General features: G+C 32.1%; 1 protein-coding gene across 4 annotated transcripts in view; it reads left to right on the top strand.

Annotated features, from left to right (window-relative positions):
* LOC143247470 (uncharacterized) overlaps nucleotides 1-13,272 on the top strand; it is a 43,279-nt gene extending 30,007 nt beyond the window's left edge. For all 4 annotated transcript variants that reach the window (XM_076495671.1, XM_076495668.1, XM_076495672.1 and 1 more), the window contains 2 exons: nucleotides 8,896-8,986; nucleotides 12,646-13,272. In XM_076495671.1, the coding sequence (XP_076351786.1) occupies nucleotides 8,896-8,986; nucleotides 12,646-12,833 (279 nt within the window). In that variant the 3' untranslated portion in view covers nucleotides 12,834-13,272. The remainder of the gene's footprint in view (nucleotides 1-8,895; nucleotides 8,987-12,645) is intronic.

Here is a 13,272-nt window from a genome sequence, read left to right on the forward strand (position 1 = left end):
ATCCTTGGATAATTTTGTTTCCATTGGTCAGCCCATCCCACCATTGCTTTTACCATCCCAAAATTTGATCTTACTTTGAGTCATTTGAAAAAAATGGATACTTCAGTTGGAAGTACAATCTTTTATTTGTTGAACATCTTTCGAACCATCCTTCCATTTCCATTTATACTAATGGTTTGAAATCGGTGACCCTGTGGGCTCTATCATGGTTTGTTTTGGTTCTGAGGTTGCATACAAAATCTCCTCTACAATTTCTATGTTCATTGCCAAACTCTACACCATTTTACTTGTCCTGGACCACATAGAAGCTCACCAGTACTCAAATTGTACTATTTATATTGATTTGCTTAGCTCTCACTGGTCCTGGAATTACTTCACATTAGTTCTTGCTCTCTTCTCGCTGATATTCAAAACCAACTGGCTTATTTATCTTTAACATCTACTTCTGTTTAATTCTTCTGGATTCCAGGCCATGTTGGCTAATTCTGTCTGCTCTGGTGCTATCACTGCTGCACCCGTTCCATATGCATATTCTAGGCTCAGCTCCATGCCAGCTGGCAGTCAACTTGGAGTGAGCAACATGAAAACAAACTTTTCCAGATAAAATCCTCTGTTGGACTTTGGCTGTCTTGTTTCCATAAAAATTGGAAAGAAGTTGTCCTAACTCGACTATGCATTGGTCACAATTTTTTAATTCATTGTTTTCTTTTATGTGGGACTGATATACCAATGTGTGGTCTGTGTGACACTTAGTGTCATAGTAGTGTACATTCTATCTTATCATCACAACTGTTAACGATGGCACCATTTTAGACATGTTTTGTCCTATTGGCGATGATGATACTGTTTACCTTACAAATGTTTTTAGTATTTTAAGGACCATTGGCCTTTTTAACATGATTCCTTTTTACAAATTTTAATAATCTTACTTTAGTTTTAATTTGTTTACTGGTTGTTTGGCATAGATAGCCTAGTTACTTTGCACCATAAAATACCAAACAACAATCAAGCCAAGAGGTTTTGTTATTTCCTTTTGTCTCTTGCACTTTTGAAATTAGATATAGTGCTTGTCATGGGAGGATGAGAAGCAGTGTCTTAGATTGTTGTAGGTTATGAGGGAGAGCTTTCTTCTTGTGACTGTACATCAGGCTCCTCAAACAAAAGAGGATCCATCCTTTCTGGTTCTTCACATTTCATTATTTCTTTCATTGCTTCCTCCTCTATCTCTGAAAAGAGAGACTTTTAATCTGGGGATGAAGTAATAAAGGTGAGTTGTGCTTCATCCACAGTGAGATCCACCTTTTTTATCAGGGATTCATTTATGTCTTTAGAGGCTATCTAAGGAAATATCAGTATGTTGTTAGTATAAAAATATGATATACATCTGCTGTTAGATATACAAGATGTGTATGTGTTATTTACTTTATTTTGTGACTTAATATTTGATAATTTTATGACAGAACTGTTGAAGGTTGATTACTTTAAAAGCATAGTTTTGACATACTTCATTACATAACTCTGATTCAAACATTGTATATGCAGTTAGATTGTTGTACCAGACTTTAATAATATTGTTGCCACCATGTTAATTGAATCATCAGTATTTTTCTCATTGAGTACTGTTACCTTATAGCCTTGCTCATGTATTTTATAGAAAGTGTGAAGCCTCAGTTAGCAACGTATAAATATAGGTAATCAAGCAAATGTGAGAAAAGTAACATTCAATCAGATAATGATAAGTTAGTGAAAGTTAAGTGATTTTTTAGTTTAGTTACAATAGGCAATATTTTAAAGTGAGTTTCACAGTTTAAAAGAGATTAGGAAAATAATTTGTGTTGTCCAAGGGTGTTATAAAATAAGAGAACTTGCCTGTTTGGGTTTTGACAAAAAGGAGACAGTTATTTAAAGTTTGAGATAAAGCTGTGTGAAGAACACAAGAAATTTATTTTTTGTGTGAGATTCGGGTAGAAATACTTTGTATAAAGTTTTTTTTTGGTTTGGTTTGTTTTAAATTTTGTTCAAAGCTACACAGTGGCTGTCTGCACTAGCTGTTCCTAATTTAACAGTGTAAAACCAGAGGGAAGGCAGTTTGTTATCACCACCCACTGGGAACTCTTGGCCTGCTTTTTTGCTAACAAATAATGGGATTGAACGTCCAATTATAATGCCCCCCATGGCTGAAATGGTGAGCATGTTTGGTGCAACAGGGATTCAAACCCATGGCCCTCGGATTATGAGTCGATCGCCTTAACCCATCTGACTATGCCTAGCCTCGGTTTTTTGGTTTACACATAAAATTGTAAGTGTATCTTATGTTTATACTTCATTGTAAATTTTTAATTTATATGTATAGACCTAAATATGAAATGAATTGAAAACATCTTTCAGTGTTAAAAGACTAATGTATATTATTCACAATTAACATAAGTAAAATAATAATAATAAGTAAAAATATTTTAAGTATATGTTATTTCATTATCTGTACAAAAGCAATATTAATCTATGTGAGATTCAATAGGTTCAAATATAACTGTTGAAACTCTAGAGGAAAGATACTGTGATAATTGTTGATATTTCAATGAACTGACAAACACAAGATATTAATATTTTATAAAGTATCTGGTGGAACAAGTATATATGAAGATAATTTCTTCATTTTATCCATAAAATTATAAATGTTTCTTTCATTTTTGATGTATGATATAGATATGAAGATAAATTCACAAAATACACTGAAAGTAACTTTCAATTAAGTTGAACTAATGAATCCCATTTAACTATTCATTATAAGGGAGATAAAAATATGCAAGAATATATATAGAACACATTATTTGAATAAATGCTTATATTTTATGTGAGACTCTCCTGTTATGAGATTTTCACTGTCTACTCTATAAGGAAGAATAGTTATTGCTGTCATGGATATTTAATAAACAACATAAGTTAATATTTTGTATAAATGGCAGGTATAACTACTACATACAAACTGTTACTTTGGCTTATACATACAATTGTGAATGTTTATGACATTATATTGAAATGTATCACTCCATTTATTTTGATGAAGTGTGTGTATAGACTGAAGGATAAAATTTACTGAAAACTTACTTCAGTTGAGGAACTTTATTCATCATAAACAATATAACATACATGAATATTATGAATGAAAACACATCTTACCTTTGGTGAAATTTAAACTTCTATCTGTGGACAGATGTAGCCAGGAATTAGGCTAGTGATAACATCCTATACTGTAACTTTGTTAAAAAAAAATACACTTGTACCATTAGTTAAAGTTGTACTTTGATTTCTGAAACCACATATAAAAGCATTAGGAAAATAAACTTGTGTGAAAATTTAAATAAATTGTATTCAAGTGTGGTATATTCAATAGTATCATATAGTTTTCAAACAAACTTGAAATAAAGATAAATTCATTTATGAAACAATCAGAATGTTGCATGTATACATAGATATGAGATCCTATTTGAAAGTAATAAGTTCAAATCTGGAACAAGTGCAAGTATTTTAATTATTTCTTATAAAACTATCTTTGATTGTAATTTCCTAAGGTATTAAAGCTTATAGTATATACAAATTAAATAAATCAAAATTAAATATTTTATTTTTTTCTGAGACTACATACTTTTAGGAAAGTTCTTGTCATATTGCAAACAATTTTAATCGCTAGTTTTATTTTTGGAATGAAATATATTGATAATGACATTAGGTCCTTAAAATCTGGGAACTTGATAGCCCTCAGATTAAAAACTTGAATGAGATAAAACTTTGGGGCTGTGAGAGAGTCATTGACTAGTTGCACCAAACTACTAGAAAAATTGAACAATTTGTTAGGCCAAATTCAAGGCTTAGAAGAGGAGCATCCCTAGGGTGTGGTGATTAATGTAGACAATTTATGCCTTCTTTGTGGGAATATGTATCTGGCAATGGCCTTTGCAGATGGCATCTTATTGGATAAGTTCATCAAGAGACATCCCTTAAGAACTAATGAGACACTGCCAGAGTGATAGTGATACCTTAGAAAACCTGTCCCAAACAAGTAATTCTGTTATGCTTAATATGTATCATATCAAAAGTTAATTAACCATCCACACTTCCTGGTATTGCAGCATATTTATTCTGGTGTTCAGTTAACAGGCAGAGCTATCTCAGTATTCCCATGGTCTATATACCAACACCAATTATTTCTCTCCCTGAATGTAGTTCTGGAAGAAAGGAGAAAAGCATCTGCTTCACACATGGTATCTTCAGTCACTGTAAAATTAATTGCCCAAACTTGGCAATGCAAGAAAGCTCAACAAATGCAAGAGGAAGTGGTAAACAATGCTGTTACTGCTACAGAAAAGTAAGAAAGCTTGTGTGGATACTGGTCATTGACTTGGAGGAACATGCCAGTTAGCTTGCACTGAAAGGTTTGGTGGGCAGTCTAGCTTTTTAAGGGCACAGCATAGTCTATTTACCTGTGTGTAAAGGTAAGAGTAAGAGAACAAGTTCCTAGTAACACTGATAGATCTTGTAAAATATGAAATTCTCTGAGAAGAATATCACTTTGGTTAGTGGATACTGACTTCATTCTACCAAATGACAATAAAGTGAATAGAGAGGTAAATTTCCAACTATTTCCAGGTAGCATATCTTGCAGATTGAACATATGTACTACAAAACTCACAAGTCAGTTTTATCTGTGAATCTGATGAACTAATGGTCTGTGAGAGTTACCTCTCCTGGCCAAATCTTTCTCAGGAATAGTGAACTGTAAAAGTGCAAATTGAATAGGAAGGTACAGTACTTTCATGCACATAAATAGTGCTCTGTGATTTACAATGGTTGAAATCCAGTGTTTAATGCAGCTATAAAACTTATACATGAGATGAGCTGTTTCCTCTTGAATAAGCAAGCTGAATTAGTTGGGGCTTTAGTTCAGATGCTATTTTGTAATGTCTGAGTATTAATTATCTAGATTCCCTTTCATTAATTGTAAGAATGGTAACTCAAAGTAACCAAGGCTAGCAGTGATGCATGGTTAACACACATCACATCAAAGAAAAAAATACACAGATGACAACCATTTTGAGGTTGTTAGTTGTGGAGTGTGTAGACATCATGAACCAAATGCAGCCACTCAGTAAATTGTTGGTTGAATATTTTGATATATTGGAGGAACCAGGTGGCTGATTAGGTTAAACAATAGTCATTCAGCATTTTGTTTACATAGGTGATTTATATTCAGTTAAAAAACTGCTGTGCAGGATTCTCTGAAAAATGTATCTCCATGCTGGCTAAATTCCTCTGATTGTTGAAGGGTGAAATCATATAACTCTTGTAGAGTACTTGATATTTTTCTAGCAGTGTTGTTACAAAGAAGGAAGATGTACCCATGTTTTGTGTTTGTTTTGTACTATACCTTCCAGGCTCTGTTTGTGTTACATGGATGAAGAAGTTTGTTTACCATGATGCACTTAGGGTTGGTATTTGGTTACTGACAAGTTAACCTGGGTGATGAGAGCAGATACGAGAGAGAAGTTGTTTGAAGTTAGCTCATGTCTTTCAGTCTACATAATGTAGCTACCATTTTTTGAGAGTCCACTGAAAGGCCTGGAATGGGGAAAATTCAGGCACAATTTCAATTAGATCTTGATATTTGATTTGTATTCAAGCCTGTAATCAAAAAGCTAAGAATGACATTCCAGTGGCTAAAAAGACAGGCTTCAATTCAAAATTATGAACATGTGTGCTCATCCACACAAGTGGAGTTTCTGTCATACTATGATACTGTGAGTAGAAATTCTTCACAGATTCCACTTAGTAGTGATGAGAGACTGGCCTAAACTGAGCAAGAAGTCCACAGTTTTCTTAGTTTTTTGTGATATAAATGATTCATGGTCAATTTATCCAATATTACAGCACTGTTATTAAATTTCAGTAAAGTAGAAACACACTTTAGATGGAATAAAGAGTGTGAAGAGACATTCCATTCCTTAAAGCATGCTTTTGTGGAAATCTTAGTGCTCAAATATCCATGTAAAGACTAAATTTTTCTTAGATACCAGTGCTAGTAATAACATGAAAAATATTATTGCACTTGCAAGATGAAGTAAAATGTTAACTGCTTCTACTAGTTATTAATGGAGATGCTGTGTTTTAAAGAAAGAACTGCTCAAAGATGTGGTCTTTGTGAAATATGACACTATTTCCTTGTTAGAAAGATGTTACATGGGTGGATCATGCATTTCTAAAATGGTTGATAAACCTTAAAAATATAGAAGGGATGTTAGCATTGCAGGAGTAGGATCTAAATCCACAAGATTGAAAAGTTAAAGGACTATTTCTCCTGAGAGGGTGACCATATTTGTTTGTTCAGTATTCTGATCCTGTGCACACAGTAGGAGTAAAAGCCATTTCTACTGTGATGTTCACAAGCTATACAGTTGGTGATTTTAATAGTTGATGGAGGCCACAAATTGATATTTCAAAACCTCTGGGAAGAGCAACTGAAGGACTTAGAACTAGCATGGACACCATTTGCCATGCAACAAGGTGAAGCTTGACCAGATTAGACTGAGAAGTGTATAAGCAATTAGGAGTGCAGGAATGTGTGTTGTGCCATTATAATTAACCACAGAGCCATGGTACTGCAGTCATTGATCCCCATATTTTTATTGTAAGAGATTCTCTAGTCTTTGCACAACACAAAAACTGGAACCTAATGGGACTACTGATACCAAAAATGTTCAGTTAATGAAAATAACACTGATAATAGGTTTAGCAATGATACATTGGCTGAAGGTGCTTTAGAAGCTGGTGTTTGCTCTGCATGTGATGAGACCACTATAACTCAAAAAAGCTTGAGTACTGTTATCAACTAGAAGTGATTTACCAAAAACTTAAGAGGATACTCTTAAGCTAACTGAATTGTCTTGGAATCTTGAGACATTTATTACATAGTCATTATTAAGGATTTATTTTAAATGATTTGTCTTTGTATTTTATGCTTACCATTGTTAAAGGATGGTTTTCTTGTATATTTATTGAATTGTATTCATTTTTGTTTATTAAGGAGTTTGTTTGCATGACCATTGAACAAATAAGTTGTTATATGGTTGTAGGTTTTTGAATAATTTTTTACATTAATGTTATTATTCTTAGTTATTTGGTTTAAAACATACATTCAGTTAGATTTTACTTATTTCATATCTGCCATTCATCTTACTTGGTAAATAGCAAATGGCATCATAGTGTTTGTTTAAGAAACAATATATATCTACTAAATTTTTTATTGCCAATATTAATTTTAAAATATAATGACTTTTTCATTTTGTTATTACTTACATTTTATATTTCTTACAAGTTATTTCATTTGTTACAATTCCTGGGTCTTGGGATCTTTACAATCTTCTTTCAATGTTGCTATCTTCCCCTCAAACTACTGTACTCGTTTGGGACAACATCTGTTTTGACAACTCTCTTCCACTTGATTATAAATCGACCTTCCCAGGCCTTTATTACAGAAAGTGCTAAGTGTATCTAACCCCTTTCCCTCCTTATTTTCCAGATGTTTTGTTTTAATGCAGGTGCATTTTGTGTCTCTTTTGAGAAATGGTACTGACATGCCTTTTCCTCCATGGGCTTTGGCTCATTTTGCCCTAGCTTACCATCAGTTATAATGTTTTTTGTTTTCTTGTTTCTCTGCACTATGAATATATTACCTGTATGGAGGAAGAATCTATTAACCTCACACCTTTTCTCTAGGCAAGTTTTCCAGCTGTATCTTACCTTATTGTCTCTTCTGCTGGTATTAACCATCGCACACCTTGTTTTCAAGGTGTTACACCAATTTCTTGGGATACATTCTTCCTTTTCAACTTCAGGTCAGTGCAATTGCTAGCTTTGGCTATTTCCGTGTTTGTTTCTCTTCCATTTCTAGTCAGGACTTATTGATAGCTGTTTTCCTTCCTTTGGTCCATTATTTTAAGTGGTATTATTCCTTGGACTTTAGCATCATGTGGGTATTTGTGTTGCTTCATTTGAGTTTATCTTTTGTGGTTGCTTGTTTGTCTTTCTGGACATTGCATTCTCTATTCATGTTCCATTCACAGTACCTTGTCATTTGTCTATCTTACATATAAAGATTTCCTCCATTAGTCATGGATTTGTGTTGTAGATTGAAGGTCTGTGATTGATCTACTCTGCCTCAATCAATTCTTGGTTTTTTTTTCTCTCTCTCTCTTTTTTGTACTATGTTGTCTTTTATCACACACTGTTAAGCATTACAGTTGTTAATGTTTATTTCTCATAATATGGAATATAGTGCACAAAAGGAGCCTTGTGGGCTAGAAAAGGATACTAGTGATACCACAAAACTATGTTTAGTGGCCTAGTACACTGTGAGAAGTAATAATGAAGTGTTATATAACACAGTATGACCATTCTTTTTAAATTATCCCACTATAACTTCTGCTTAGAGGCAGTACACTTTTCAGGAGGCACATATCTTCAGAATCTTGAGAAAAAAAAAGAGTGCCTCCTCCAAATGTGAAGAAAATTATGTAAAATATTTGTTTTCTTTCAGTTTTGTTTACAGACTTAAGTTTCAGTGTTAAATTTGTATATTAGTTGACTGAAGAAAATGCTTATGCATCTAGAAAAACACACTGTTTGCAATAAGTTTTATTCTAATAACTTTAAACAGTCACAAATAGATAAGTCTCTTAACTTGCTGCTGCAAATCTTCAACAGTAACAACTAACATTTGCTTTAAGGTTTGGTACTTTAAAGAATTTACCTTTTTTTTTTTTTTTTGTAAATGAATCAGTGTTTGCTAGAAAAGGTAATTGTGCTGTTTTTTTTTTTCATTTTCACTTTTCTTCCTTTCAGACCACAAATGCATCCCTGTCTTCTGAAAGGAATTCATCGACTACCATGGTAGAGCCTGGTGAAAGTTCAAACTCTCCTCCTATGGATAAAGGTAACTACAAATGAAGACAAAATTAAATTACATGTGTGCATGCACACACAAGTATTTTTACAGACAGGAATTGCTGAAACTTTAATAGTTACCTAAATTTTAGTTAAACTTCTGATTGTTACAAATAAGATTGTTTTGCATCTGTTTGTCTCTGAATACCAAGAATTACAGAATTGACATCATGCAGAATAATTTTGTGAGTTTCTTTGTTGTGACAAAGCATGTTTTGTTTATGTTATATTGCAGCACCAAACAAATTTTTTTTAATAGTTCATTCTGAACTGCTTTAGTACTGTTTACCAGGAAGAAGTGTGTTTTAGTGATATTTTGTAATTTTTCTTAGTTCAAATGGTTGTTTCTCACTCAACCAGTAACTATTAGATGATATCAGTCACATGGGAAACATTAATTTCAACTTGTACCCACATTAGAAGTAACTTCTTAAAACCAGGATTAAATTCTTACAACTGACTGAAAGCTTCTGATGGTTTATTTTAGAGTACAGTGCTGCACCATGTTCTTATACTGTAATTCAGTAGAGAAAACTCTAATACATATTTAACATGTGAATTTTGTGAAACATTGTGCATTATTTTCAGATTGAAAGTACATTGAGTTGATATTTCAGTAATTTGAAATTTCATCAAAACAAAAGTACCTTGACTATTTCTTACAGTTTTCATTAGTTATCATATTTCATGTTTCTGTTTTTTATTATATTTTAAGGAAAAATCATTTAGTAAATTTAAAATTTCACACTTATGAAACATGAAAATATCAATGACTTACATTAGTCATCTTAATACATTATTGGTCATGTACATTACCCTGTGTTGCAGGTTCGAATCCCAGTCGCACCAAACATGCTCGCTCTTTCAGTCGTGGGGGCGTTATAATCTGATGGTCAATTCCACTATTCGTTAGTAAAAGAGTAGTCCAAGAGTTTACAGTGGGTGGTGATGACTAGCTGCCTTCCCTCTAGTCTTACACTGCTAAATTAGGGATGGCTAGTGCAGATACCCCTCAAGTAGCTTTGTGTGAAATTCAAAAAGAAACAAACAAAACATTACCTTGCTGTTATTTCTTTTGTTGAATGTTGAGTTGAGATTCAGAATAATAATATGAACATAATGGAATATTTACTTAAAAAGAATGAAAAATTCAGCAATATTTGGGTCAAAAACTTTCCTTCTGATACAAAAAGCCATTGTAAAAACTGTACAGAGCATTCTACATAAACATAGGATAATAAATAAGCTTGCACACAGGCAGGATATGTAGACAACATTAAAATGATGTTTACAGTTTTATCAGTTAAGAATAGCTACAGCAAAATCAAAAATGCAGTTAGATATAGAATTAGCTAAGTAGACAATTCTTTTTCAAGAAAATAATTTTATAAAATAAAAACCAATGTTTCTTAAGATTTGATACCAGAGATAGGGTCACTGCCTTCCTGACTAATTGTGGCCCACTAAAATGCAAGTACAATAAAAGACCATTATGATTTACATATAAATTTGTATGTTTGTTTGTTTTTAAATCCAAGAGACTGGCAAAGTGATTGTGACAGACAGAAGCTGGTCCCTGGACCAGCAGTTGTGAAGTACTGATTTAAATGTTGTGAGAAACAGTTTCTATTCATCATAAAATTCACCATCTTGTTCAATGTTTTTAATTCATGTTTGGAACAAGTATATAAAGGCAACAATGTTGTTATAAATCCTTCAAACTTGGAATTGCAGATGCTGATATTTGTCTTTTTAAACATAGGTTTGGGTCCTGCCCCTACTGAACAATTGTGGATGAATGTATCTTTTGTAAAGGTCTTGAACATTTTTTTTCAAAAGTATGGTTACAGACTTGCTTCCACAACAATAACAGTAATGAAACACCATCCACTTGTTTTTTTAACTCTTCACTCTATCTCACACTGCAAGTGAAACTTCAAAAATTAATTAAAACACTCCAACATAAATAAATCAGATGGACGTCAACTGTTGGAACATACCCAGCAATTGATAACTTCTTATTTTATTTTCATGAACAAATTGCTGGTATTGATTTCACAGGTTAATTTCCAATCAACAATCTTCCTATAGAGGATAGAGAGCTATCAATATCCTTGAAAACCAGGAGGGCAAGTCATTGTTTTTGATAACAATTTATTGAATAATGATTTTAACATAGTTATCCTTTTAATTCTAAATAGATGAATTAATTTACTTTCAATAACTAAAAGTATAAACCTATGGAGTTATCATGTAAACAAAATAATACCCTTCCTATGGAATTTTGTTTGTTGATTACATTTAACATCTATTCATCCAGTTTCAGGTTACTATTTTTCAACTATGTTTTTATGACTTTATGAAATGCACTTGAGATGAACCTGTTGTGTGAAAGTTCATAATTTTTCCAAATTTCACCTGTACTTGAATTTCTTTTGGTATATCTCTGAAAAGAACTATTTTTCCTCAATATCCACATCACTGTTGAAAATTACTGCTAAACTCCATGTGTTCACTTCTCATACTGACTCACATGCTCATACTTTCTGATTATTACCATTATAATTCTATTGTGTTTCATCATCTGCTCACAGTTCACTTGTTTCAGTTGTTTTTGCAGTGAAAACATTTTTTTTTTTTCACAAAGGCTTATGAATGATCCTTTTCTTTCTCTGAATAATATGGTTTTCCTACTTCTATTATTCTTAATGCTATTAAAAAAGCTACATCTACAACTTTTAATTGAAGCAGCAACAACAACAAAAAAGAGCAGTAGTATTTACTTGTAATACTTTACCATCTCATGGTCTTATTGCATACTAGTGAGAGCATCAGTGGCAGTTTTTCTGTTTTACAAAATAATTCTGTAACATAAGATATTTTAAGAAACTGACCAGTTCTTTTCCTACACCCATAACACACAACCCCATGGTACATTTATGCATTCCAGCTTGTCATTATTGATAATCCTGGATGTTCTCCTTGCAGCAATTCCTCTTTTGTAACTTCTATAACTGTACCATGCCTCATGCTAGTACAGCGGTAAGTCTATGGACTTACAATGCTAAAATTAGGGGTTCAATTCCCCTTGGTGGGCTCAGTAGATAGCCTGATGTGCCTTTGCTGTAAGAAAACCAACAATAATTTTGATAGTCACAATTCATACAAAGTACCACATTTTTGGGGTTTATTGTAAAATTTTGTTTTGGCACTTTTTAGGATTTAGCAAATATTTTATAACAATTTTTAACTTAAATATATTAACATTTATATTAAGTAAATTTGTATTAATATTGGGAATAGGCATACAAAAATCTTTCTTTTCTAACCTTTATTTCATTGAAATTAACTGATTGGTTAAGAAAATCAGTATTTTCAGATCCTTTGAAACTGTTATATTTTTACTTGCTGAGTATGCATGTTCATGTAAATTCTTATCTAAAACATTATAGAGGTATATTTTGTTGTATTATATAAGCTTTGTTTTATTTATTATTTGTAAAATCAGGAATTTCATAGGAAACTGGTTCTGTTTTATTGCAGTCAAGCTTTTGCATGAAATTTAGATGTAGACTGGAACTATAAAATTTGGAACATCTTTTTTTCACAAATAGATGAATGAATTAAGAAAAAAATTCTGAATTATAGATCATATTGAAAAAATCAAGGAATGCATGTCTGGCTTCACACTTCCATCATCATCAGTTCCCTCATGGGCTTCAGTTATACCAGAAGAAGATTGGAAAAAATATTTATTGGGAAGACTTGAAGAAAGAAAGCTGGACCTGAAAACATTTTCACAGAATGAAGTAAACAGCACTAAAGACAGTTCATGAGCATCAAAACAACAATAATATGTAATAATATTACAACAGTTTGTAATAATTAAAATAAACATATAGATTTTTTCCACCTATTAAAAACTAAAACAAAATGAAAATAATTTGCTCTTTGAAAATATAATTTTTCTCTAAAATTAGTTAAAAAATCATTATGTTTTGCATATTAAGATATATCAAGTTCAAAATGTTCTGCAGCTAGTCTAGTATGTCAATTAATGAATTACTATTTTTATAATTTTTAAATTTGGTTTGAACTGTAGATTGGAATGTTATTTCTGAAAATAATTATAAAAAATAAAAACATCTAATTTGTACCTGCTATAATAGTAAAAAAAAAATTTTTTTTTGTAATTACATGACTGTAAATGAAAAACCATTCATTTGGAAACATTGTATATTCAGATTAAAGGTTCAGATTTTTCACATCTCCAAA

Source organism: Tachypleus tridentatus, chromosome 3 (genome assembly GCF_004210375.1).
Source record: "Tachypleus tridentatus isolate NWPU-2018 chromosome 3, ASM421037v1, whole genome shotgun sequence".
Classification (NCBI taxonomy): domain Eukaryota; kingdom Metazoa; phylum Arthropoda; class Merostomata; order Xiphosura; family Limulidae; genus Tachypleus; species Tachypleus tridentatus.